The following is a 22,884-nucleotide window of genomic DNA, read 5'->3' on the forward strand; positions in this document are numbered from 1 at the left end:
AGCTGTGTTCAGTATTTTCAGAGAGCAGTACAATGGCCTCCACAACTACTTTTGGAGTTCTTTCAAGCACCACTAGAAACCCAATACACATCGGCAGTTGCTGCTCACTCCCTCAGCACCTGGCAACCACTGATTCGCCTTCTGTCTCCAAGGCTTTGCCAGTAAATGGAACAATATAGTGTATGTTCTTCCATGATTGGCTTCTTTCTTTCAGCATGTTTTCAAGGTTCCTCCATAATATAATATATTATAGTGCTCCATTCTTTGTGACTAAATAACAACCTATTGTGGATAAACTACATTTTGTCTATCCAGTCACGAGTGGAAGGACATGTTTTTTTCCCACCTTTTAGCTACTATGAATAGTGCTGCTACAACTATTCATGCACAATTTTAAAAATAATCTTCTGTCCTCAAATACAAAGGCTTACTTCCATGCCATTGCCAAGCATTATTTTGAACAGATAAAAGGCATCTTACTTGAGATCAGTTGTCAGTTGACATAAGCATTTCACATATATTTTCCTTTTGGTGATCTTTGGCTATGTTAACCCTTACTAAATCCTATCTATAGGTTTTTTTTTTTAAGTGTACTCTGATACTTTATTTTCTTGTTTTTGTTTTTATGTTTGAGATAGTATCTCATGTAGCCCAGGCTGGCTTCAAACTTGCTATGACCTTGAACTTCTGACCCTCTTGCCTCTACCTCCTTAGTGATGGGATGACATGAATGTGCCACCATGCCTGATTTATGTGGTGCTGGGAATGGAACCCAGGGCCAAGAACAAGCTCAGGAAATCTGTATTCCACACTCCCACACCACCAATTGAGCTATATCTTCAGCTCCTGCATTTTGAGAAATTTAAAGGAATAAATAAAAACAGAGATGTTTCTTACTTCAGAAAGGAAACAAAAAGAGACATTTTAAGGGGATGGAGAGGTAGCTCAGTGGTTAAGAATACATACTGGTCAAGCAGAGGACTCAAGTTTGGTTCCCAGCACTCATATTGGGCAATTCTACCCATCTGTATCTCCAGTTCCAGGGAATGCAATGCCTTCTGGCCTTCTCAGGCACTTCACTCCCATGCACAAATCCACATACATATAGATAAATGAAAATAAGAGTAAGACCTAAGGAGACTGTTCCACACTGGGTGGAGCTTGAGCACATATATGAGGCCTCAAAGCCCACCTCCATAGTGACACACTTCCTCCAACAAGGCCATCCCTCCTAATATTGCCACTCCTTATGGGCCAAGCATTCAAACTCAGGAATGTATGGGGACCATACCTGGTCTAACCACCACATCCAATAAAAACACCTTTCACTCATCATGTCCTGTCCCAGGCAAATCATCTCCTCCCTTCTTACTCCCATTATACCCCCAAGTCATATCAATTTTACTACCTTTTGTTAACCTAACAAGCCCCTCCTCTTCCCTACTGTCATAATCCAGTCAAAGACTTTACCAAAATTCATAGATTATTGCTATTCTTTCTGGTAAAATCTGCTTCAATCAATTCTTCCATTAGACTACCTTGCTGAATCTTAAATCTGATTAGTCACCCTCTAAAATCATTTCTTGTTTCTACAATGGCCCTACCAAAATATCCTAACTTATGCTCTGGGTACCACTAATGTTCTTAGATGCTAATAATTACTGCATAGAAGACAACAGTAAAAATGAGTGTGGGAGGCTCTAGAATAGATGTACTTGCTGAAGTCTGTTTAGAATCTTTAAGCTTTAGTTTTAAAGTTTGAACATTAATAGACACTGTAATTTTCCTTTAAAAATATTTTATTTTTTTTTGAGAATTTCATACATTGTGTTTTGATCATATTCATCCTTCTCCCCATCTCTTCCAAGATCCACTTCTCCATTCCATACCTACTCAACTATATGGCCTCATTGTTTTAACCCATCAAGTCCCAAGAACTTCTTAAATATTTTTGAGTATGTAGCCATCCTTTGGAATAGGTTAGACCTGCCAGGCACCATGCCCTTAAGAAAAGCTAACTCTTCTTTTCTTGGCACCTGTCAGTTACCAATAGCTCCTCAGCTAGAGGTGGGATTTTGTCTGGCTTGTGCAGGTCTTAATGCATGCTGTCAGAACTGTTGTAAGATCATATGTGTGACTCCCCTACTGTGTACAAAGACATTGATTCCCTGTAGTAATCCACCACTTCTGCCTCTTGTAATCTTTCTGCCTCTTCTTCCACAATGATCTCTGAGCCTTAGAAGGTGACGGAGCTGGATATACATGGCCCATTTAGAGCGAAGCATTTCACAGTGCAGCATTTAATCACTACAATGTTGACCAGCTGTGGGTCTCTGTGTTAATTGCCATCTACTACAAAAACAAGCATCTCTGATGAAGATTGAGAACTGTACTATTGTATCTGCACTATTGTATTGCAGGGCACCCAGTCTTCAGGCAGGTCATGGGGGCAGGTGGAGTTGAAAGAGCAAGTCTGGACATTGTGATTTTCCAAAGAAGAGTATTCAGCATCCCATAAGCTTATCTGGAGATAGAAACCTTATTTCAAACAATACCCATTAAAACTTTATGGGACATTTAGAGTTCCTCTAATATGATGCTAAGTTACGGGATGTAAAGTCCTCAATATGGCAGAGACTACTACTAGTAATATGAAATGGCTAATTTGTTTTGGGTCCTCTCAGAATGGGAGGAAAATTTTGTAAAAGTAGATTTACAGAATGAATTGGGACTTTGTAAGGAGTAATCAAAATGTAATTAAATCCACAAATAATTGGTTTTGAAGGGTTCTCACCTGTTTCTGTTGGAAGTAATAAAAATAGAATTTTCCAGAAAAGCACCAACATGGAAGCAAGGCTATCTGTATTTAACATCATGGGTCCCTGAAAGAGTAAAAGAACAAATGTATAGATGTTTAAACCCTGACCTTAATATTGGTGCATTCATATTATTCATCAATTCCCTTGTATCTTTTTCCTCACCTACACCTACTTCCATTCTTGTCTCACTCAATATTTTTGGGACACACTAATACCCTTTCTAAAAATATGAATAAGTAAATGAATAAATAGGTAAATCTTTTCTGAATAAACTTCAAAATTGCTCCGTTTTTAAGAATCAGAAAGTATTAGTGGCTCAGCCTTAATAATCATAAGTACTAGAGTCTGAGTCAGGGAAATAAAAGTTCAAGGCCTTTCAGAGCTACAGAGTATATTAGAGATCAGCTTGGGCAATTTATTAAGACTTTGTCTCAAAACAAAAGGTAAAATGAGGGCTGAAGGATATACCTCAGTGGTTTCCAAGCATGAATAGGAGTATATTTCATTTTTATTATACACAAATACAGAAGAGCAAAAACACATCAAAGGCACCTAGAAGCATAATGAAAAGTTCCTTAGTGGTAAAACCTATTCCAATGTGGGCCACAAGATAAAAAATATAGCACTCACTATATTATAATTCAAAACATAATATACAATATTGTGAATTTGTAATGTATTCTAAACAATATCAAAATTGTATAATTTATCAATATTATTTACAATATTGTTAATGATTTTTTGTTATAAAATAGGATAATTATGATATATTTAATGAATAAATGTTGCAAAGGGGATTAGAAATAATAGAAGAATGACAAATAATATATATGACACAAACCTCTAAGAGAACCTTCACTTCCATATCTTCAAGTGTCCACTAGACTTATTTCAATTTCAAAGACTGTAGTATGAGAAGGAGAAAATTAAGTCTATTCCAAACTTTAAAAGTAAAAGGAGAAATAACTAATTAAAACATATATATATATATATATATATATATATATATATATGTAATAGATTTGTAGATGTATCTATTCAAGAATATTAGTCTCTTTTGAAAAGCATTTTTTTGTGCTTTTTGGACTTTATTACCATGACTGTTTGAATGAGAATGCCCCCCATAAGTTCATATGTTTTAATACTTGGTGGAACTGTTTGAGAAGTACTAGGAGGTGTGCTCTTGTTGGAGAAGGTGTGTCACAGTGCCAGGCTTCAAAAGCCTCTGTCATTCCCAGTGTATACTGTCTACCTCCTATTTATGAGATGGGAGCTCTCCTCTGCTGCTCCAGCTGCCTGCCACCATGTCTTCACTCTGACATCACGGACTCTAACACTCTGAAACCACATGTCCAACTAGACGCTTTATAAGTTGCATTGAACATGGTGTTTTATCACAACAATAGAAAAGTAACAAAAATTACCCAAAATAATTTTAGAGAAAAAATGAAGAGTGATTTACTAAGATACAAGTGTTTAACCTATACCTTTAAAACTATAGTAGCACCTATTACTGTCTTGGAAAATATTCTTTGGGAAGTTTCATTAGAGAAAAGGATAAAGGCAAAATCTTCTTTTCTGAAATCATTTTATTCTTCTTCAGTAAAATGAAAAACAAGTTAAATAAAAATAAATCATTGTATTAATTCCTGTTCTGTCCATCAAATTCAGTACACTTTTTCATTTTTTTCTTTTAAAATTCTCTCATATATGACATCCTGACCACAGTTTTCTCTTCCTCCCCTTCCCCAGTCTCTCCCCCCATCTCCCTTCTTCCCTAGATCTACCTCTTCCATCTCCCCTCAGAAAAGAGCAGGCTTCCCAGGGACATCCCAAATTACCATAGCAAGCTATAGTAAAACCAGGTACATAGCATCACATCAAAGCTGGACAAGGCAACCCAGTAGGAGGAAAAGGGTCCCAATAGTAGGCAAAAGAGTCAGGGACAGCCATAGTTCCCTCTGTTAGGAATCCCACAAGAACACCAAGCTACTCAGCCATAACATATATGCTGAGGACCTAGGTCAGACCCTATAGGCTCCCTGATGTCCAGAAATATGCAACAGAAAAGAGAACGCATCTTCATCAAATGGTGCTGATCTAACTGGATGTTAGTATGTAGAAAAAAAGAAATAAATCCATATCTATCACCCTAGACAAAACTCAAGTCCAAGTGGATCAAAGACCTCAACATAAAACCAGATACACTGAACCTGATAGAAGAGAAAGTGGGGAATAACCTTGAACACATTGGGACAGAAGACAACTTCCTAAACAGAATACCAATAGCACAGACACTAAGATCAACAATTAATAAATGGGACCTCATGAAACTGAAAAGCTTCTGTAAGGCAAAGTAAATCATCATTCAGACAAAGTGGCATCCCACAGAATGGGAAAGGATTTTTATCAATTCCACATCTGACAGAAGGCTAATTTCATATATGTGTATACATACATTAGACATCAGCAAACCAAATAATCCAATTTAAAAATGGGATACAGATCTAAACAGAATTCTCAACAGAGGAAACTCAAATGGCTAAGGAACACTTAAAGAAATGTTCAAAATTTTTACCTATCAGGGTAATTCCTTCCATCTTACACCAATCAGAATGGCTAAAATCAAAAACTCAAGTAACAGCACGTGCTGGTGAGCATGTGGAACAAGGGGAACACTCCTGCACTGCTGGGGGGGGGGCGGGAATCCAAACTTGTACAACCACTTTAAAAATCCATGTTGGGGTTTCTCAGAAAATTTGGAATATTTCTAGCTCAATACCCAGCTATACCATTTCTGGCATATACCCCAAAGATGCTCTACTATACCACAAGGACACTTATTCAACTATGTTCATAGCAGATTTATTCATAATAGCCAGAAGCTGGAAAAAAACCCTATATGTCCCTCGATGAAGAATGAATAAAGACAAAAACTTTTTAAAAATCAAACCATAATAACTTGTTGTCAGAGATTAAAACAATGACTACACTCAGGAAATAAATATCCCCAGATTCAGAATGGTTGATTTTTTATTGATGTTGGAGGTAGAAGGCTATTGTGTAGGAAAAAGGATGAGATTTACAATGAACTCTAAGTTAAATATCATTGAAAGTAACACACATTGAGCAGAAGCCATCGTCCTTGTGTACTGGTTAGTTTTTCTCCTGAGTTTTCCAAACACATTGTATTTTTTTTCTTCTCTTGAGCAGATCTAGGAATATGATTAGGGCTCCAGAATGTAGTACAGAATTGATGGTGATAATCAGCCTGTCCCAATAAGTACTTCATCTTCTTTCTCTTAGGGAGTCAGTATCTTTTAATAATCTACAGTTTAGCTCAAGGATGAATCATTTGTCTTTGTCCCACTTTGTAACCCAAATCCATTGCCTCTGATAAACAAACACACCAAGGTCCCTCATAGACTAGCTCTTTAGTTGAACTGAAATACCTTTAATAAAACACTTTCTTTTGGTAACAATCTACACTTCAGTTCACGTTGAAAATATCAGCCATACATGTTATGCTGTGGATTCTTCTGAAGACTGTGCAAAGAAGTAAGAAACTTAGAAACATACAGTAGAATATAAAAAGCATGAAGATAGATCTTCATCGGGAATTTTATTTAAGGCCAGATGTGGTGGCTCATGCCTTTAACCCCAGCACTCAGGAAGATGAAGAAGTCCAAGCTCAGCCTGTCTGTATAACAAGTTCCCAGATAGCCATGGCTACATAGTGAGACCCTGCCTCAAAAAATGAAAAATAAATAGATTTGGAGATGAAGAGATGTCTCAATGGTTAAGAGTGTATACTGCTTTTTCAGAGGACTTGAGTTCAGGACCCAGAACCCATATTAGGTCAAAGCCATGTATAATCCCAGCTCCAGGGGATCAATCCCCTCACACCTCTGAGGGCACCTGCATTCATGAGTATACACATATATACATTCTCTCTCTCTCTCTCTCTCTCTCTCTCTCTCTCTCTCTCTCTCTCTCTCTCACACACACACACACACACACACACACACGAGTGGGGTACACATAAACTCACAACTACATTTTTAAAAAAATATATTTACAAATAGTCTTTTTGATCAATGTCACTGGCTAATGTTTAGGGTGCATAAATTCAAACCGGCAGGGCATAAAGTGTTTTTGTTTTAACTGAGTGTCTTATACTTCCTAAATTCTCTTGGTACTTGATGTAGCTATTTATTTTCTTAGTTTTTTTTTTTTTTTTAAATTCAAATGTTTAAAAAATTGGTCTGTCCTCTTAGAGCTCCCTTTTCCCTTGATGCCAGAAGCTTGACCTGTTTCTTTCCAGTTCATCACTAATGTCATCCTTCAGTGATCAGTTTTTAGCCTCCTGGCTCTCACAAGGCTTCCCTTTTTGTCGTGATCTTAGTTATCACTTCTAGGCAGCCCTACAATTTGGGCTGCTCATCTTGTTTTATTAAAGTTGAAAGCTGCTGAAAAGGGGTTCCCACCTATAGGAACTGTAATAAATGCTTCTTCATTCATTGCCCCATGGACTCTTCATCAGAGCCCTGTCCAATAGCTATTCCTAGCCTCATTTAGTAATGAGAAAACTGAAGCTTGGAGAGATCAACTAACTTGGACTAGTTAGCTAGAAATTATAGAATGAAGGAAATACAAAACTGTGGGGAAAGTAGAAGTTCAGCCTGAGTAGCTCTTCTCTCATACAGGTTAGCTTTACACACGGGTCAAGTAACCTGCTCAGCAAATATGAAAGATTCTAGTTAGGGCTACTTCCTCTCAAAACATTTTTTTTAATGTTTGCCTCAAGCCAGCTGTTCCTGGTGTCCCGTTAGCTCTTTAATTCCTTGAGATTCATGTAAGCATCTTAAAGTGGATGATATCCTGGAAAATAAACAACCAACTTTATTGCTAACATGTAATCATATATTACATATTTATTAAGCACCATTTATTAAACAAATAGAATGATATAATGACAGCTATTTATATTTGTTTAGCACTCTAGCTTTGCACAGTCTCACTGTAACCTGAAAAATTACATGGAGCTGAGATTATCATCTTCATTTCATAGATGATGAAATTATGGCTCAAAGAATTTGAATAACCCATCCAAGGCGACACACCTGAGCCCCCTTTTCAGACTCAAGGCCAAACTTGGGTGTTCTGATCTTCAATCCGGTGTTCTTTTCTCTATATTAGATTAACTCACAAGGTTTACAGGTCAGGTACACAAAGCAAGCAGGCATAAACAATTAACTGATAATTTAAATTAGTGTCCATAATTTCAAGGAATGTTAAAAGTGCCAACTGACCTATGTGGACAGTAATTACAGGAAAAAATCAGGGAGATCACTGTTGGTAAGAATTGACAAAGAAAGTCTCAGAAAATATGTGAGAGCTAAGCCTGGCCCCTGGAAAACAGGTAAGAAAAGGACAACTGAGGGGGGACATATTTGAGTATAGAGGTCAGACAGGAAGAGAGGATAGAGGTAAAAAAGTACAAGTATTATCTGGAGAGAGAAGAAAGAGACTGATTTACCTAGGGAAGTCTAGAAATGTAGCTCAATGGTGGAAGGGCAAGACCTTAGGCTTTGTCCCAAGAGACCCCCCCACCCCCCACAAAAAACAAATGAAGCAAAAAACCTGGAGAAGAGAACTTTGTATTTAGGAACAATAGAAGGTTGCTAAAGCCTTCCTTGAATTTCTGCCTAAAGTATTTTGACTTGTAGACAATACAAAAAGATCATCAAAGATTTCTAAGAAAATGAAACTTTGAGAGTAGTGTTGGACAGATTGATCTGACAATATGCATTTGTGTGGAAGGTAGCTGAAAGTAAGGGTGACACAGAAACCTATGACACTGAGTCAGGGAGAAGGTAAAAAGAAGCAGCATTAGAATGGTAGCATAGCGACAATAGAAGAAAGGCAATTACAACTTGCAAAGAGCGCAATGTCAGAACTTGGTGAGCCAGGGGAAGTGTGGAGTTTTCCAGTAGCATTAGAGCCTTGATAGTTTAAGAAAGGTGTCATGAATAGAAATGAGCAAGATGAGTAGAAGAACTGGTTCAGGCAGTTTCATTTTTTTTTAATTATGGGTTAGAAGCAACAGTGGAATATCTAAGTGAACCTATCCAGCAGCCAGTTGGGTTTAGAGAGACAAAGGTCTGGCCTAGCACCAGGTTGGCATGGTTATAATGAAAGGAGTCATGGGAAAGCAGTATAGGGTCTAGTTTCTACCTGCCACTATGTAGAAAGTCACAAGCATGGCATTTCACTGGGACTGTTTCTTCAGCTGGAAAACAACGGGGAACCCAAGCTCTGTATGATCTCTGAGGTTCTTAAGGACTTATACTTACCTGCTATTTGTTCTGTCTAAGAGGAAATAAACAATCTCATAATCGATAGAGGATTAAATGACCCCACATGTCGAGAATCAGACAAAAAGATGGCAGCAAAGGAGAGAGAGGAAATAATCAACAAAAAGCAGAAGGAAAGCGATTCTAAATCTAGGGAATGAAACAAAGAAATGAAATATTATAATGAGTGGGTTACATAAGTCAAATATGACCAATGATAATATACATATTAAATAAATATAATATTTCAATAGAAGTATACCACTAAAATAGTAGTTGGAAAATAATGCAAATAGTAAACAAGGGAGAAAGTGTTCAATGCCATACATAAGCAAAGAAGTGAAATTAACAAATTGAATGATTATCTTCCAGAAAGATTTCCTATAAAGTCTGATGCTGGAACGGCAATGGAACTAGGATAGTCATATATCATTGTGACAGTAAAAATGTACCCAGTCATTGTGAAAAATCACAATCCATAAAAACATTCATGCTCTTTGGTCTGCTAATCTCACTCTTAAGAACTTCTACTAAAACTAGAATTGCAAAAGTCACAAACAGGAAGATATTCAAAGCACAGAAAAACTAAGCTACCTAAATGTTCAATAAAAAGGGAATAGCTTATTAAGATATAATCTACCAATGGAAGTAATTTTATGTAACTATTAAAATAGTAAATGTGAAAGTTTACTGTAAGAGAGGATTATACTTATTTGTTTGTTTTGACACAAGGTCTCACTATGTAGTTAGGCTAACTTCCAGTTTATAACCCTCTTGCATCTACTTCCAACTCTTTGGATTATAGGCATACATCACCATACCCTAAATATGCTAAGAAGCAGGCTTTTAAAAGATATAACTGTTATTATACTTCTATAATACATAAATTCAAGCCAAGAAAATGTAGAGTATGGAAAACAGAAATTTGGGGTTAAAATAGGTGAATATTTTCTCTCCACATTTCCTTCAGTGTTGTCACAGTGAGATTCTTTCAAATGTTATTTTTATATTTAAAAAAAAATACCTATAAAAAGACATCCAGTAGAGTCAAGTGAAGTAGGGAGGGCAAAGAGGAATAAGAGTAGAGAAAATATTGAAGTTCTTGCCAAAGATGTAATTTGTGTTCTAAGTGAAGGAGAGTGGGAGGAACTAGGATTTGGAGAGTTCAGAGGGATTCTGTAAGTGGGGTTTATAGCAGTAGTGAAATAAGGAGATACTAACAGAATGATGGCAAGATGAGACAGCAAGGTTGTGTCTTTTTTTAAATGCTGGTATAAAATCAGTGATGAAAGTAACTGACAAAGATGAAGACAAAGGAATAAAGGAACAAGGCCCCTCATTAAGGGGACATGGGGACGAAAGTGATAAAGACAAAGCAGGACATCTACACAGATGAATGAAGCACAAAGACATTGAGGTATTTACCCAGCCTGCTGAATCGGGAAGAAAAAAAAGCAGATGGATCTCTAAGAGTTCAAGGCCATCCAGGTCTCTGTAGCTAATTCTAGTCTAGACAGCAGTACACAGTGAGATCTTGGGGGAGAGACAGGGGAGGATAAAATAACAGAGTATAAATCCAGGAAGTTAGTCTTGACTAAGCAGCTTGGAGTTATAGGGCCTAATGATGGAGGAGCTTGAATGAGTTGTAATGAAGAGAATAATGCTACCATGTGGGACCTATGGGTAGAAGTGGTGACAGGCAAGGAGACTGTAAACCTGGTAAGAATAAAAAAAGGCCACTTCATTTACTCCTAATAGAAGAACTCTTGTGCTCAAAGGGAGAGAGATCTATTCAAAGAACAAAAAGGAAGGCAGAGGGGCATTACGATTTAGTTATTTTATTCTGTAACCTAGTACCTCCCTCCCCTACTCTCCAGGCAGAGAGAACAACTGAAGCCAATAAGAATTTGGTGTGTGTAGAAGAGTAAGAGATCATAGAGGGCAGCAAAGGCTGGGGTCTGACTCAGAAGACCAATAGGCTATCAGGTGACTTCACAGGAAACAAGGCTGAAAAAAGATTGCCTTCTCATGAATGCTCGCCCAGAAACTCTTACTTGTCGAGCTCAGGGTTTAGCTTCCTCCATTCCATATACACACCAGATCCTTCAAACCCATAAGTGCTGTGGCAAGAGGACTGAACAGGTGGGAAACTGAGTGCCCCACCCTGGCCTTGAAATCCTATAGCCTAATTCAAAAAGAGCTGGTGACAGGTTTATCCTTTATCTAGCTAGAGCTAGAGAAAGAGGAGAGAGCAGTGAAGAGCCAGTTCTGGGCGTCTACTCCTGTCACCACCCTATCGTGCACAAACCTGCTTTGCTTATCAGTACTAGAACTTGGAGCCATGAGCTCTAGAGGTTTTTTCTCCTCAGTCAGAGCTGTCCACTCCTCCTCTTATTAAACATGTGGGAGCTATCAAGTGTCTTCTCTGCAGTCCTAGAGGTAGGTGGAATCTCATTCCTGTTTCCAAGGCTCCTATCAACCTGGACCCTGCCTCCTGAGGTTCCTCAGGAGCACTCAAGAGCAGTATTCTGTTTCATAGCTGTTCAGCAGTTCAACAACACCAGGCTTCGAGCTGATATGTGGAGCTCTGCAAGGCAGGCTCACAGGCCCTGTATCCTATTTCGGCACCTTGGCAGGTAGGACTATCTTGTCTGTGAGAGGGAGCCAGGAAATGGGTGTGGATGCTACGTGTGGGTTATATGGTATCTGTGCTATGCTAGCACCCCAGCTTCCTGATTCTGGCTTGTTCAATTATATACATCAGTCCTGTCTTGAGATTGCTCCACTCTTTACCCCTCTAGTTGAATTCTCTACTCTGGTTAGAGAAATGCATGCTCCGGAAGGACCTGGGGGAAGCAGAATGGGCAAAGAGTACTGAGGTTCTAGAAACAGGAATGGTGGCCCCAGGTAGGGACAGAAAAGGAGAAAGAAGTAGAGGCAGAGGAGTAACTACTTCAAACTTTGGCTAAAAGAAGGACAGCTGATGTCCCTATCAAGTGTCACAAACAAGTTCCCTCCCCCTCTGCCCTGTAGTTAGTCCCCTTCCTGTCTTATCCAGTGCCCAGGTTACAATCGGTCTCCCTCATAAGCAGGGAAGATGCTGTCTTGGTGGGTGTCCGCCCACCTGCTGATGCTTTCTTCATTCAGGGTCACCAATGCCAGGGAGGAGGCAGTTGTTCGGGACTTGGGTGTGCTACCTCTGCATAGCTGTCGGAGCTGGTTTCTATATTTGTCCCCATTGAACAGATAGAGCACTGGATCAAGACAGCTATTAGCACTGGCCAGGGGACGAGTCACTTTGTAAACCACATTGACAATGTTCAGCACCCGGCAGTCAGCTTTCAACAGCCTTGCCATGTAATAAATTGTTCGGGTGATGTGGAATGGCACAAAGCAGACAGCGAAGACAGTCAGCACCACAGCAATGGTGCGGAGAGAACGAAGCCGAGAAGATGACTGTCCAGCTCCTGGCAAAGGCCGATACAGTCGCCGGGCCATGAGTCCATAGCAGACCAGAATGATCAAGAAGGGCAAGCCAAAGAGCAACACCATGACCACCGAACTGAAGTATACATAGTGGTCAAACTCCTCTGGCAGAGTAGTGTCATGGCACAGGATGGTGGTTCCATTGGCATTGGTTGTCACAAAGAAGAGGTTGGGCACGAGGCAGCCAGCTACTACCAACCAAACAGCTAGGCAGAGAAGGCCTGCAAATCGAGGGCGGCCCCAGCGTATTGCCCGCAGTGGGTGGCAGATGCCCAGGTAGCGGTGCACACTGATGCAGGTGAGGAAAAGGACACTGCAGTAGAGGTTCCAATAGAAGAGAAAGCGAACGAACTTGCAGAAGCCAGTGCCAAAGGGCCAGTGGTTTCTGGCAGCATAGTAGTAGACGAGGGTGGGCAGTGACAGCACATACAAGGTGTCTGACAATGCCAAATGGAACATGTAAGTGGCTGTTGCATCCCAGGGTCGAAGGCGGAAGAGGAACAGCCAGAGGGTTGGGGCATTGAGGGCCAAGCCCAGCACAAAGACAACTGCATAGCTCACAGGCAACAGGATGAACTTGAACTCCTCATTAAACCTACAATCACCATCTTCAGAACTTGGGCTGGGATCTAGTGATGTGAACAACAAGGATTCTGCACTGGTCATGGCCCCCTACAAGTAGAAAGGACAGAAGCGAATGTCTGATTTCTCTAGTTTTCCAGTCCTGATGAACCTACAACAAAAAAGGAAAAGCACCCAGGAGAGCTAGGAGGAGCAAGTCCATGTATAACTTAGGCCTGCCCAGCCCCTACCCAGCTCCCTTGGTCCAGCCCCTACCCAGCTCCCTTGGTCCAGCCCCTACCCAGCTCCCTTGGTCCAGCCCCTACCCAGCTCCCTTGGCCCAGCCCCTACCCAGCTCCCTTGGTCCAGCTCCCTGCCCAGCTCCTTTAGCCCAGGTCCCTGCCCAGCTCCCTTAGCTCAGCTCCTACCCAGCTTCTTTAGTCCAGCCCAGAGACTGATGGTATCAGGCAGTGCTCAGGCTCAGGTAGGCAGTCAATGATGTTCTGCAACTTCCTCTGTCCTGCAGAACCTGGCTCGCTGAAGAGGGTGGAGGCTAACCAGCCCCATCTAAAGAGAAAACACCCAGGCTCAAATTGTCATCTAACTCACCACCACAGCTCTGTCCTGGTGATGAGGGCCTCTCTCCCTCTCTTCTTACCTTGGTTCTAGTTCTCCGAACTCTTATTTCCCCCCTGGTACAGCCCCATTTCACGCCTGCTTCCAGCCCAGGAGCACCACCAACACCCTTGCCTAGGAACCTTGGCAAGACTCCTACCCAGTGCCCTTGAAGCTGAGCACAGCTGACTCTGTCACCCTTCCTCTTGGCAGCCAGAGGGCATATTCTTGGGGGTGGGACTCGGGGTGGAGCCTATTTTCTCTTCCTGTCCCATCCCAACAGATTGCCAGAGCTAGAAAAACCCCTGGAGGTTATCTGGTCCAACCCACTCAGCACACAGATTGGGAAACTGGGACCCAGTGAGATTACTGTTTAACAGCTTCAAAATGATTGTGTACACAAGGAGACATTCAGGTTTACAGATAAAGAAGCAGGCCACTGAAGATAATTAAGTTACAGGAAGATCATATAAGTTTATGAGTGTAGAAACATGGGAAATGAATTTTTACATGGACAACAGCAAGTCAACACACTGAAGGACTTTTGAAAATGTAAAGTACTGATAATCATCTTAACTTTGTGTGTATTTAATTATAGCAAATGTTTATCTAGTCCTTATTCTGTGCTAGGCACTGTTCTAAGGACTTTATACCTGTTAATGGTACCACAGGCTCTCTATCAAATAGGCTCTATTACTGTCCCTACTTTACTGATGAGAAAATTAAAGCATGGATAGTTTGGGTATTTTGATGATTCATGGTAAAATCAAGACTTGAACCCAAGCAAGCCTGCCATATACCAAACTCTAACATCAATGACTTAGTAAGTATGATAACTTGATCCTCCGAGCTACCAGCTCTAATCTGGGAAAGGGTCAACAAACATTTCCTGGGAGCTTTTGGTTCTAGGTCCTGGTAGTTCACTAGGAGTGAGCAAAACAGATTAAAAACTGCCAGCTTAAAAGAGTTCACAAAACAGTACAAGTAATAATAAATCAATAAAATACATAGACTATGATCACTGTTATAAAGAAAAATAAAGAAGATAATGAAGAAGAATTTGTTGTTTTGAATATTGGAGTGACTTGAAGAGGAGGTATTTTGAGGAAGGAAAACAGAATATGAGGTCAGAACAGTTGAGAGGAACCAGATCCTGAGGGTTCTTGCAAGCCAGTGTAAGGCCTTTACTGAGTGGAAGAAAGCTATAGGGGGTTTGAAGAAGAGAAGTGTCATGGTTTGACTTACTCGACAGAAAACTTTGTTCTGAGACTAGATAGCAGGGTTACTAGCATGGAAAGAGACCACTAACAATGCAGATGATGGCCATGTGGACCAAAGTGACAAAGGTAACAAGAAGTCATTATATTCTGGGTAGAATGTGAAAACAGACAAAGTTTACTGATGTGAGGTATGAGAGGAAAAGGAGTCAAGAGTGGCCCCAAGCCAAGCCTGATTACAATTAACAAGCACAAACCTAATGTCAGTACTTGGGTTAGGAGGATTGTTCCAAGTTCAAGGCCAGAGCCTGTATCTCCTACTAAGTCTCTGTCAAAGAAAAAAAATTGATTCCAGGTTTCTTGCCTAGGTGACTAGAAGAAAACTCTTGTTAACAGACTCAGGGAGGGCTATAAGAAAGCAGGTTTGGGGAAAGAGGGGAAGTTCATTTTCCAGCATGTATGTTTTCAGATGCCTATGACACATGTAAGAACAGATGGCCAGGAAACAGTTCATATCTCCCTGTGGATGCTAGCCAAGAAACTTCCCTAACACATCCCACCCCTTCCTACACAGCACCTTGTCTCTCTCCATCACTCCAAGAGAACTTCATCCTAATACAGTAGAGAAGGCATACAGAGTAAGCTTCAACTATTAAAAGCCTAATGTCAGAGAACAGTTGTGAGCAGCTGTGGATCTGAGGCTTCTGGAGATAACTGGAGATCTGTAAGTATCACTGTCTCAGGCATACAAGGCAAATTGGGTCTGAAGGATGCTGTGGATAAGATGAGCAGTACTTGTTGGGAGGGATGAGCAGGCTGGAACAGAATCTTTAAGCTGGGAAGCAATAAAACTCAGAACCTGATCCTCAGGTCCTAAGAATGTGACCTAACTGCATCCTAGAAGAGAGAGGAGGAGGTAGTCCTCCAAAGGAGAGTCTAGAATCCAGGATCTAGATCTCTTGGAAGAGCTACAATCCTGGATCAGGGGGTGGAGGGTGGACCTGGAGACTCTGCCTTGTTTCAGGGTTGAATCACAAATAACCTGAGTACTGGACTACTGAATTCTAGTATATGGTGTAAAAAAGCCCAAGTGTTTAGAGACAGTGAGCTTGAATTCAAATCCTTTTTCTTCTTATTAACTGTATAACTCTAAGGCACCTATTTGTGACAATTTCCTCACCAGTGAAATGGGGATAGTAATATCAAACTATAGGTATCAGAATATGAATTGATCAGTAGGTGTAAGTCTTAAAATGCTGCAAGTCTGTGATACTTTTCTTCACACTATTCTGTTCCCAGGGATGACATTGGCCTCTTCAGAGGAGGTGAAAGGTGTCTTGAGACATGTCTCAAGTCATGAAGAAGTGTCACATTAGAAAACATCCAGCCTGAGCCAGCTTCCTGCTCTACTGCTTCCAGCTGGCTTAACTGCCAGGGGTTCCATTGACTTAAGTCTGCCAGGCTTCTACTGCCTAAAGTACAAGCAGGTTTGGGCTTGTCCCTGGACACAGCTGCAGTAGCAGCTGCTGCTTCCACTGCCGCCCAGCGGCTACTTTAGGAAAAGACCTCCCCCAATATTCCCAATGGAAGTCCCAGCTTCTGCCACCCTCCTGGAGGAAAGCAAGCACCACCTCGTCTCTGAACTGCTTCTTCACTTTGGTCTCTGTGGCTTGCATCATATGGCTTCTGCTATTCCACTAGACACTCCTGACTCCTTTCCCTGGCTCCTTTTTGTCATCCTTCCAGCAAATGTGGCCCTTTCCCAAATCAGGCTCCCTCCCTGCCACCACCCTCCTTCCTCTCCTCTTCCCCTTCTCCACCACCTTTCTCTCACTTTAGCCTCTCCAGCTCTCCTCAGACAACTACTCCCATGATTTTAACTGCCATTTTGATGTTATCAATAATTCTCATGTATTCTGTTTTGCAGATAAGATCTTGCTCAGGTTTGCCTTAAACTCACAATGCATCACTGGCCTCCTTACTGCTATTATCCAATATGTACAACCACACTTGGAAGATGTTATCAGTAATTCTAATAAAGAGATTCTAACATGGTTCTCTCTCTCTCTCTCTCTCTCTCTCTCTCTCTCTCTCTCTCTCTCTCTCTCTCTCCTCCCTGTCGCCCTCTAAATTTCTTTATCAGAGCTGGAGAGAAAGTTCAGTACTTAAGAGTACTTGTTACTCTTACAGAGGACCTGGGTTTGAGGCCCAGCACCCACATCTGGCAGCTCACAACCACTTGTAATTCCAGACAACCTTGTCTGGCCTTTGTCTTTGTGGGCACCTATACTCAGGTGCACATACACACATACACAATTAAAAAATATTTAAAAATACTTCTCTCATGCTTTCATGGCATTTGATTTTCATAGAAATTGTGGCACATATCATAGATTTTCAATAATTATACTCATTTGTAGTTTTACCCATCTCCTTCTGATTCTCTTACCCCTAAACTAGATCCAAAGCTCCTGTTCTCATAGCCTTCTTATAAAGTTATGATCTAGATAAAACAGCTTTTCCAGATGAGGTGTGTAGTTGTCCAAAATTGCTTTTCAGTTCAGAGTTAAGAAAGCATTCAGAAAATGTTGAGTGAAGTTTATACAGGTTTGTTGTAGATTATATCAACATGGGTATTCGATATCAATTCATTGCTTATCTTAATACATAAATGTTCCCATACCATTATTGGTGATAACCATTCCATTCCACTACTCCGATTTCTCCTCAGTCATCTCCTTCCTGGTCCCTCACATGTAATATTCATACATGTATTAGTGGTGATTTCTCTGAAATGTCTGTGGTTTACTTGGGGACTGGAGTAGAAAATGAGGGAAAGACATGTTTTCTAATCTCTTTAACTTAGGATGAAGGGAGGAAGGGAGACAGGAATAGAGAAAAGGAAGGAGGGTGGGAAGAAAGAAGAAAGATAGGGAGAAAGGAAGGGAGGGAAGGAGGGAGGGAGGGAGGAGGGAGGAAATGAATGGAAGGTAACAATATAGTTGGAAAAAGAAGGCAGTGTCAGACATCAATGGGAGGAGAAGCCCTTGGTCCTGGGAAGGCTCGATGCCCCAGTGTAGGGAAATGCCAGGGCGGGGAGGCAAGAGTAGGTGGGTGGGTGGGGGAGCACCATCATAGAAGCAGGGTGAGGGAGGATGGGATAGGGGTTTCCCAAGGAGAAACCAGAAAAGGGGATAACATCTGAAATGTAAATAAATAAAATATCCAATAAAAAATAAAATATAAAAACAAGAAAAAAGAAACATGAAGTCAGACAGTTCTCAGTAATTCCAGCTTCATAACCTATCAGCTTTGTGACTAAATAAGCCTCCCTTGAAAAATCAGACAGTACACATAAGAACTCAGCACAGTGTCTAGCTGGTGCCGTCAGCATCATTGTTAGTAGGTGTATTTTGGAGGCTATATTCAGAGTCTCTTCCTTATGAAGTGAAAAAAAATGAGGTCACCTCCTGAGAGTTAAAGCTTGATGGAGAGAAATGGTAATCAGAACCCTGGGTAATACAAACTTACTAACCAAATCACATGAAAGTGGCTGCCTCCATATAGTTAGGCTCCTTAGGCTTTACTCATGTGTCCTCTCTCTAGTGCACCTTTAAAGAAATTGGGGGGCAGGGAGGTTAAATAGAGCCTTACCCCATACCCCAGGTTGGCTTCCAGGCTAGTCTTGAACTAGGCAATCCTACCCCAGCCTCCACAGTGCTAGCACTACAGGCATGTGACACCACACCCAGCTTAGTGTGCCTTACTTGTCTTTCTAAATGTGATCATGTAGGTAGTTCCCAGTAGTTGATCCATCTCTCACCTTTCCATCCTCCCCCACTGAGCCAATGCCCTTGTTCACATCCCACTCAAATCTGTTGATTTGGAAAGAATGTTAAGAGCCAGAGAAAGGTGGGGGAGCAGTGTGGAACACTGAGTTCCAGGCCTGGCATGGCTGTTCCAGTCCTGGACTCACTGCAGCTATAATTACCTGTTCAAGATCTGCACAGAATTGAGCTGATCTACACCCCCATTGTGGAAGGGAGAGGAGCTCATGAGACCCCAGCCCCTCCCTGAGGATTTATGTATAGCTAATGGGTCAGGGTAGAGAGGGTGAAAGTTTTTCTTCAGTGGTGGTGCTGCTGGTCCCTGCTCCTGTAAACAAAGTCTACTCCATGCTCCTGTAAACAACCCTAATCTCACTGGGTCATAGAAAACAGACATGAGAATATAAAGAGGATTAGTTGAGAAGAGGGAGAAGGGGCCAAGAAGGAGTAGTGAATGTGAACACAGTCAAAATGCATCATGTTCATGTCTGAAAATGTTATAATGAAACCTATTATTATGTATAATTAACACTTGCTAATAAGATATTTTAAAATCTGTTGGTTTGCTTTCAGTTACAATAACAGAAAATTTCAACTGATTTCAAAAAGAGAGAGAGAAATATATATTAGCTTTCATTTAAGTCCAGGAGCAGATTCAGCAGTTCAGTAATATCATACAAATCTAGATTTGTTCCATCTTTCTGATCTGCAACCCTCAGCATGTTGTTGGGAATGTTCATGGTCACAAGGGGACTGTGGCAGTTTGTGCATTGCATCCAAACTTGGCACTATTCAATGAGAAGAGAGGAAGGCCTCTCTTCCTGTGTATTTATTTTTATCATTCAGGAAACCTTTTTCAGAATCTCTCCAGTATATTACCCCTCACATCTCAGTGGCCTGAATTTCATCATGCCTAGCTAACCCAGTCACTTTCAAGTAGATGAAACATCCCTATCTGATTTATTAAGAGGAGCACCGGACTGGAGGGTAGATACCTCTAAAAATAGTGACTCTCTCTACAAAGACAGGGTGAGGGCTACTGAGTTGGTATGCAATCCTGTCTGCTACAATCCTGTCTGTACAACCCTTAGTGAATAAGCTACCCCTTCCTCATACAGAGGTATGATTATCACATCCTAACTGGAAGATCTAGTAGGGATATCATTGGGGTGTGCAGAGTGGGAGTGGAAAGGACCTGAAAATACTGTTCCTAACAATGTATCAGAGATATATTCCTTTGCTCTCTTACCCCTGCATCCTTGGAAAATGCAGATACTCTGGGCCAAATGAAAAGATAGCAATAGTTCTCTATAGGGGATTGCTTAATAGGAAAACAGCACAAGGGAATTTGTTGGAGGAATGTGGGTATACACAGGAGTATTGGTTTCCTATGGATATTGCAATTAATTATCACAGACTTGACTTAAGACAAGAAATGATAGTTCTCTTACAAATCCCGAGGTCAGACATCTAACACCAGCATCAATGGACTAAAATTAAAATGTCAGCAGAGCTTTACTTAAACTGCAAGTCACCTTGCAACCTAGTCTGAACAGAATCTGTTCCCTTGTGTTTTTAGCTTGCAGAGCTGCATCCCACCACACTAGCTTCTTCTCCAGTCTTCAGAGCCAGCAATGATAGCATCTTGCTTCTTTCTTCATATTGCTTGTCTCTTCAGTAAAATCTGTTGCTTGCTTGTTTGTTTGTTTGTTTGTTTGTTTTAGACAGGATCTCGCCATGTAGCGCTGGCTGGCCTGGCATTCACTATGTAACCAGGCTGGCCTTGAACTCACAGAGATCCATCTGCTTCTGTCTCCCAAATGCTAGATTAAAGTTGTATGTCGTCACACCCACCTTGCCTCTCTTTCAATAATAAGACTAATGACTCCATTTGGGCCCAGTTGGATAATCCAGAATAATCTCTCTATTTTAAGAACCCTAATCACATCTGCAAAATCCCTCTCACCATGTAAAGTAACGTCTATAGGCTTCAATGATTATGACCTGCTGTTTAGGGGTCAATACTTAGCCCATCATAGTAAGTTAGAATTCACTGTACGTGCTCTCAAGATTTGTTCATTATTCTGAGAATGGTGGCATATGCCTGTAACCTCAGAACTGTAGAAGTTAAGGCAGGAGTTGTGAGTTCCAGGCTAGCCTGAGCTGCACAACAAGACCTTGTCTCAAAAAAAAAAAAAAAAAAAAAGAAAGAAAGAAAGATTTGCACATTTTATCATCTACAGATTACATCAAAGCCTCAAATTACAAATATACAGAAAAAAATAGATAATGATTTGAGTTTAAACATAGTAAAAAGTTAAAGACCTACAAGGTCTCCTTTTTTCCAACTAAGGGGACTAGAACCTGACTTGAAAGAAAAAGTAATAAACACCTAAAAGGGAGTGTGGGGCTTTGAGTGTAAGTCTGCTGAAAGTTAGGCCCAAACTAGATTGATTCTTATTTTATTCCCTACCCTATAATCACCAACCTTAGCAAGACTCCAGGTTTTCCCCACATGCTGAAGCTTAGTTTCTGTCCCCTTCCAGTCCCTGTAGAATCTGAGGTTCTCTAGCCACTTGGAAATGCCTGTGAAAGACACAGAACGATTAGCTGAAAAGACTCTGAGGTGCATACCGGTCGCAAATGGCAGCAGCTGACTCAGTCAGCTGACTGTCTAGAGAGTCCATCTAGGTGTGAGAGGCAGATACTGGAATCTACAGGGCACTCGCTGGATTTCCAGATTCTTGTGACCTAAAGGAATTGGACCAGAGACACATCTGGGTAGTGGTAGTAACCGAGACTGCCTCTAAAGAGAGGGAACATTTCCAATCAAGGAGGTGACCCAGAGAACTGGAAGCTCAATGGCACTGGGTTACAAGAGTTGTGACTTTTTAAAGGTCATGAATATAGCACTCACCTTTTCCAGTATGTGTATACCAGGACTCTTCTGACATGGGTGCTCTGTCCCATACATGTGGCCTTTGGTGGTGAGTTCTAAGCTCTTTCACTGTTATTAGTTTCTTTCATATGCTAATTTTTGAACCGGGGACTCTGGATGTAGTCCTGGTTGTCCTGGAACTCACAGAGATCTACTTTTGTCCACCTACTGAATGCTGGGATCAGAGGCATGTGCCACCACACCCAACCATATGTTAATTTCTATACTTCTATCTCTACCCTAAATAGAGTCCTGGGTGAGGAAAAGGAAGACCTAACTCAGCCAGCCTTCTAAACCACAGTTATAGCTATCCTCTGATGACTAGAGAGCCCATTTCAAGTATTGAAGACTGTGGATATAAGTAAATACTATAGACCAGCTAGGTCTAAGGAGGATCAGAGTCCTAGATCCTCAGACCTTGGGTTGGAGTTTCTGCTTCTACTTGCTTCATGCCTACAGAGGTGGGGCCCAGGTCCTATGAGAAAAACAAGAAATAGATGCCCTGGCAGCTTCAGGGACAAAAATATCTCTAATTCCATATGAGTGGTCACACAAGGTAAGGGAAGCTGCTTAGAGCATGGACCTAGTTTCAGGGATTGGAAAGACTGAGGAGCTGGGCAGTGGGAGGTAGGGAAGTTATTCCAGGCCTGGGTCATACAGATGTCAATTGCCTATTCCCTGAAAGTGTAATGTTCAGTTGGTCTAGCAGAGAACCTGCCTCTGGGCCAGGAATTCTAAGATACCTTCCTTTCTGATAAGAAAAGAGAGTCAAGGATCTTTCCTTCTGCCCCATCGCCTACAGTAGATTGATTCCTGCTGTGCACCGGAGCTAAGAGAACCAGGGTTTCTGATTGACATCAGACTTCAAGAGTCCAAAGTCTCATGTGAGGGAACACAGGGAAAGGCTACTCTTTCCCATGCTCTTGGCTTTCCTGTGGCCTGGAAACTTCCAGAGGCTGGAATGTGACACAAGTTGCCCAGACAAACCAAGGTCCACACTGTGAACTCTAATAGTTTTACCCTGCATTATGCTTCACCTTTAAGAATTCCAACTTGATTTTGATC

At 41.1% G+C, this 22,884-nt stretch overlaps 1 protein-coding gene and 1 long non-coding RNA gene across 9 annotated transcripts; one reads left to right on the top strand and one right to left on the bottom strand.

Moving 5' to 3' along the window:
* Positions 1–1,787: 1,787 nt before the first annotated feature.
* P2ry4 (pyrimidinergic receptor P2Y4) lies at positions 1,788–22,281 on the bottom strand. 7 transcript variants are annotated; one of them, XR_013106060.1, is made up of 7 exons: positions 13,881–14,037; positions 13,651–13,789; positions 13,223–13,333; positions 3,661–3,723; positions 3,288–3,371; positions 2,795–2,882; positions 1,788–2,524 (listed from the first exon to the last, which is right to left on the bottom strand). XR_013106060.1 is itself a non-coding variant. In XM_034486397.2 (4 exons), the coding sequence occupies exon 4, from the start codon at positions 13,325–13,327 to the stop codon at positions 12,242–12,244; it is 1,086 nt and encodes a 361-aa protein (XP_034342288.1). In that variant the 5' UTR covers positions 13,328–13,394; positions 13,651–13,789; positions 21,370–21,467; positions 21,799–22,281; the 3' UTR covers positions 5,835–12,241. The 7 variants fall into 7 exon arrangements, 3 of the variants coding, with proteins under 3 accessions (XP_034342288.1, XP_076775057.1, XP_076775056.1); XR_013106059.1 differs by lacking the exon at positions 3,288–3,371; XR_013106058.1 differs by lacking the exon at positions 13,223–13,333 and having other exon boundaries at positions 13,881–14,036.
* On the top strand, positions 14,147–17,356 carry LOC143435586 (uncharacterized). Of its 2 annotated transcripts, none has more exons than XR_013106062.1 (3): positions 14,147–14,660; positions 15,629–15,778; positions 16,354–17,356. It is a non-coding gene; the product is annotated as an uncharacterized LOC143435586 (long non-coding RNA). The 2 variants fall into 2 exon arrangements; XR_013106063.1 differs by having other exon boundaries at positions 14,147–14,389.
* Positions 22,282–22,884: the final 603 nt, after the last annotated feature.

This window comes from Arvicanthis niloticus, chromosome X (genome assembly GCF_011762505.2).
Source record: "Arvicanthis niloticus isolate mArvNil1 chromosome X, mArvNil1.pat.X, whole genome shotgun sequence".
NCBI lineage: Eukaryota > Metazoa > Chordata > Mammalia > Rodentia > Muridae > Arvicanthis > Arvicanthis niloticus.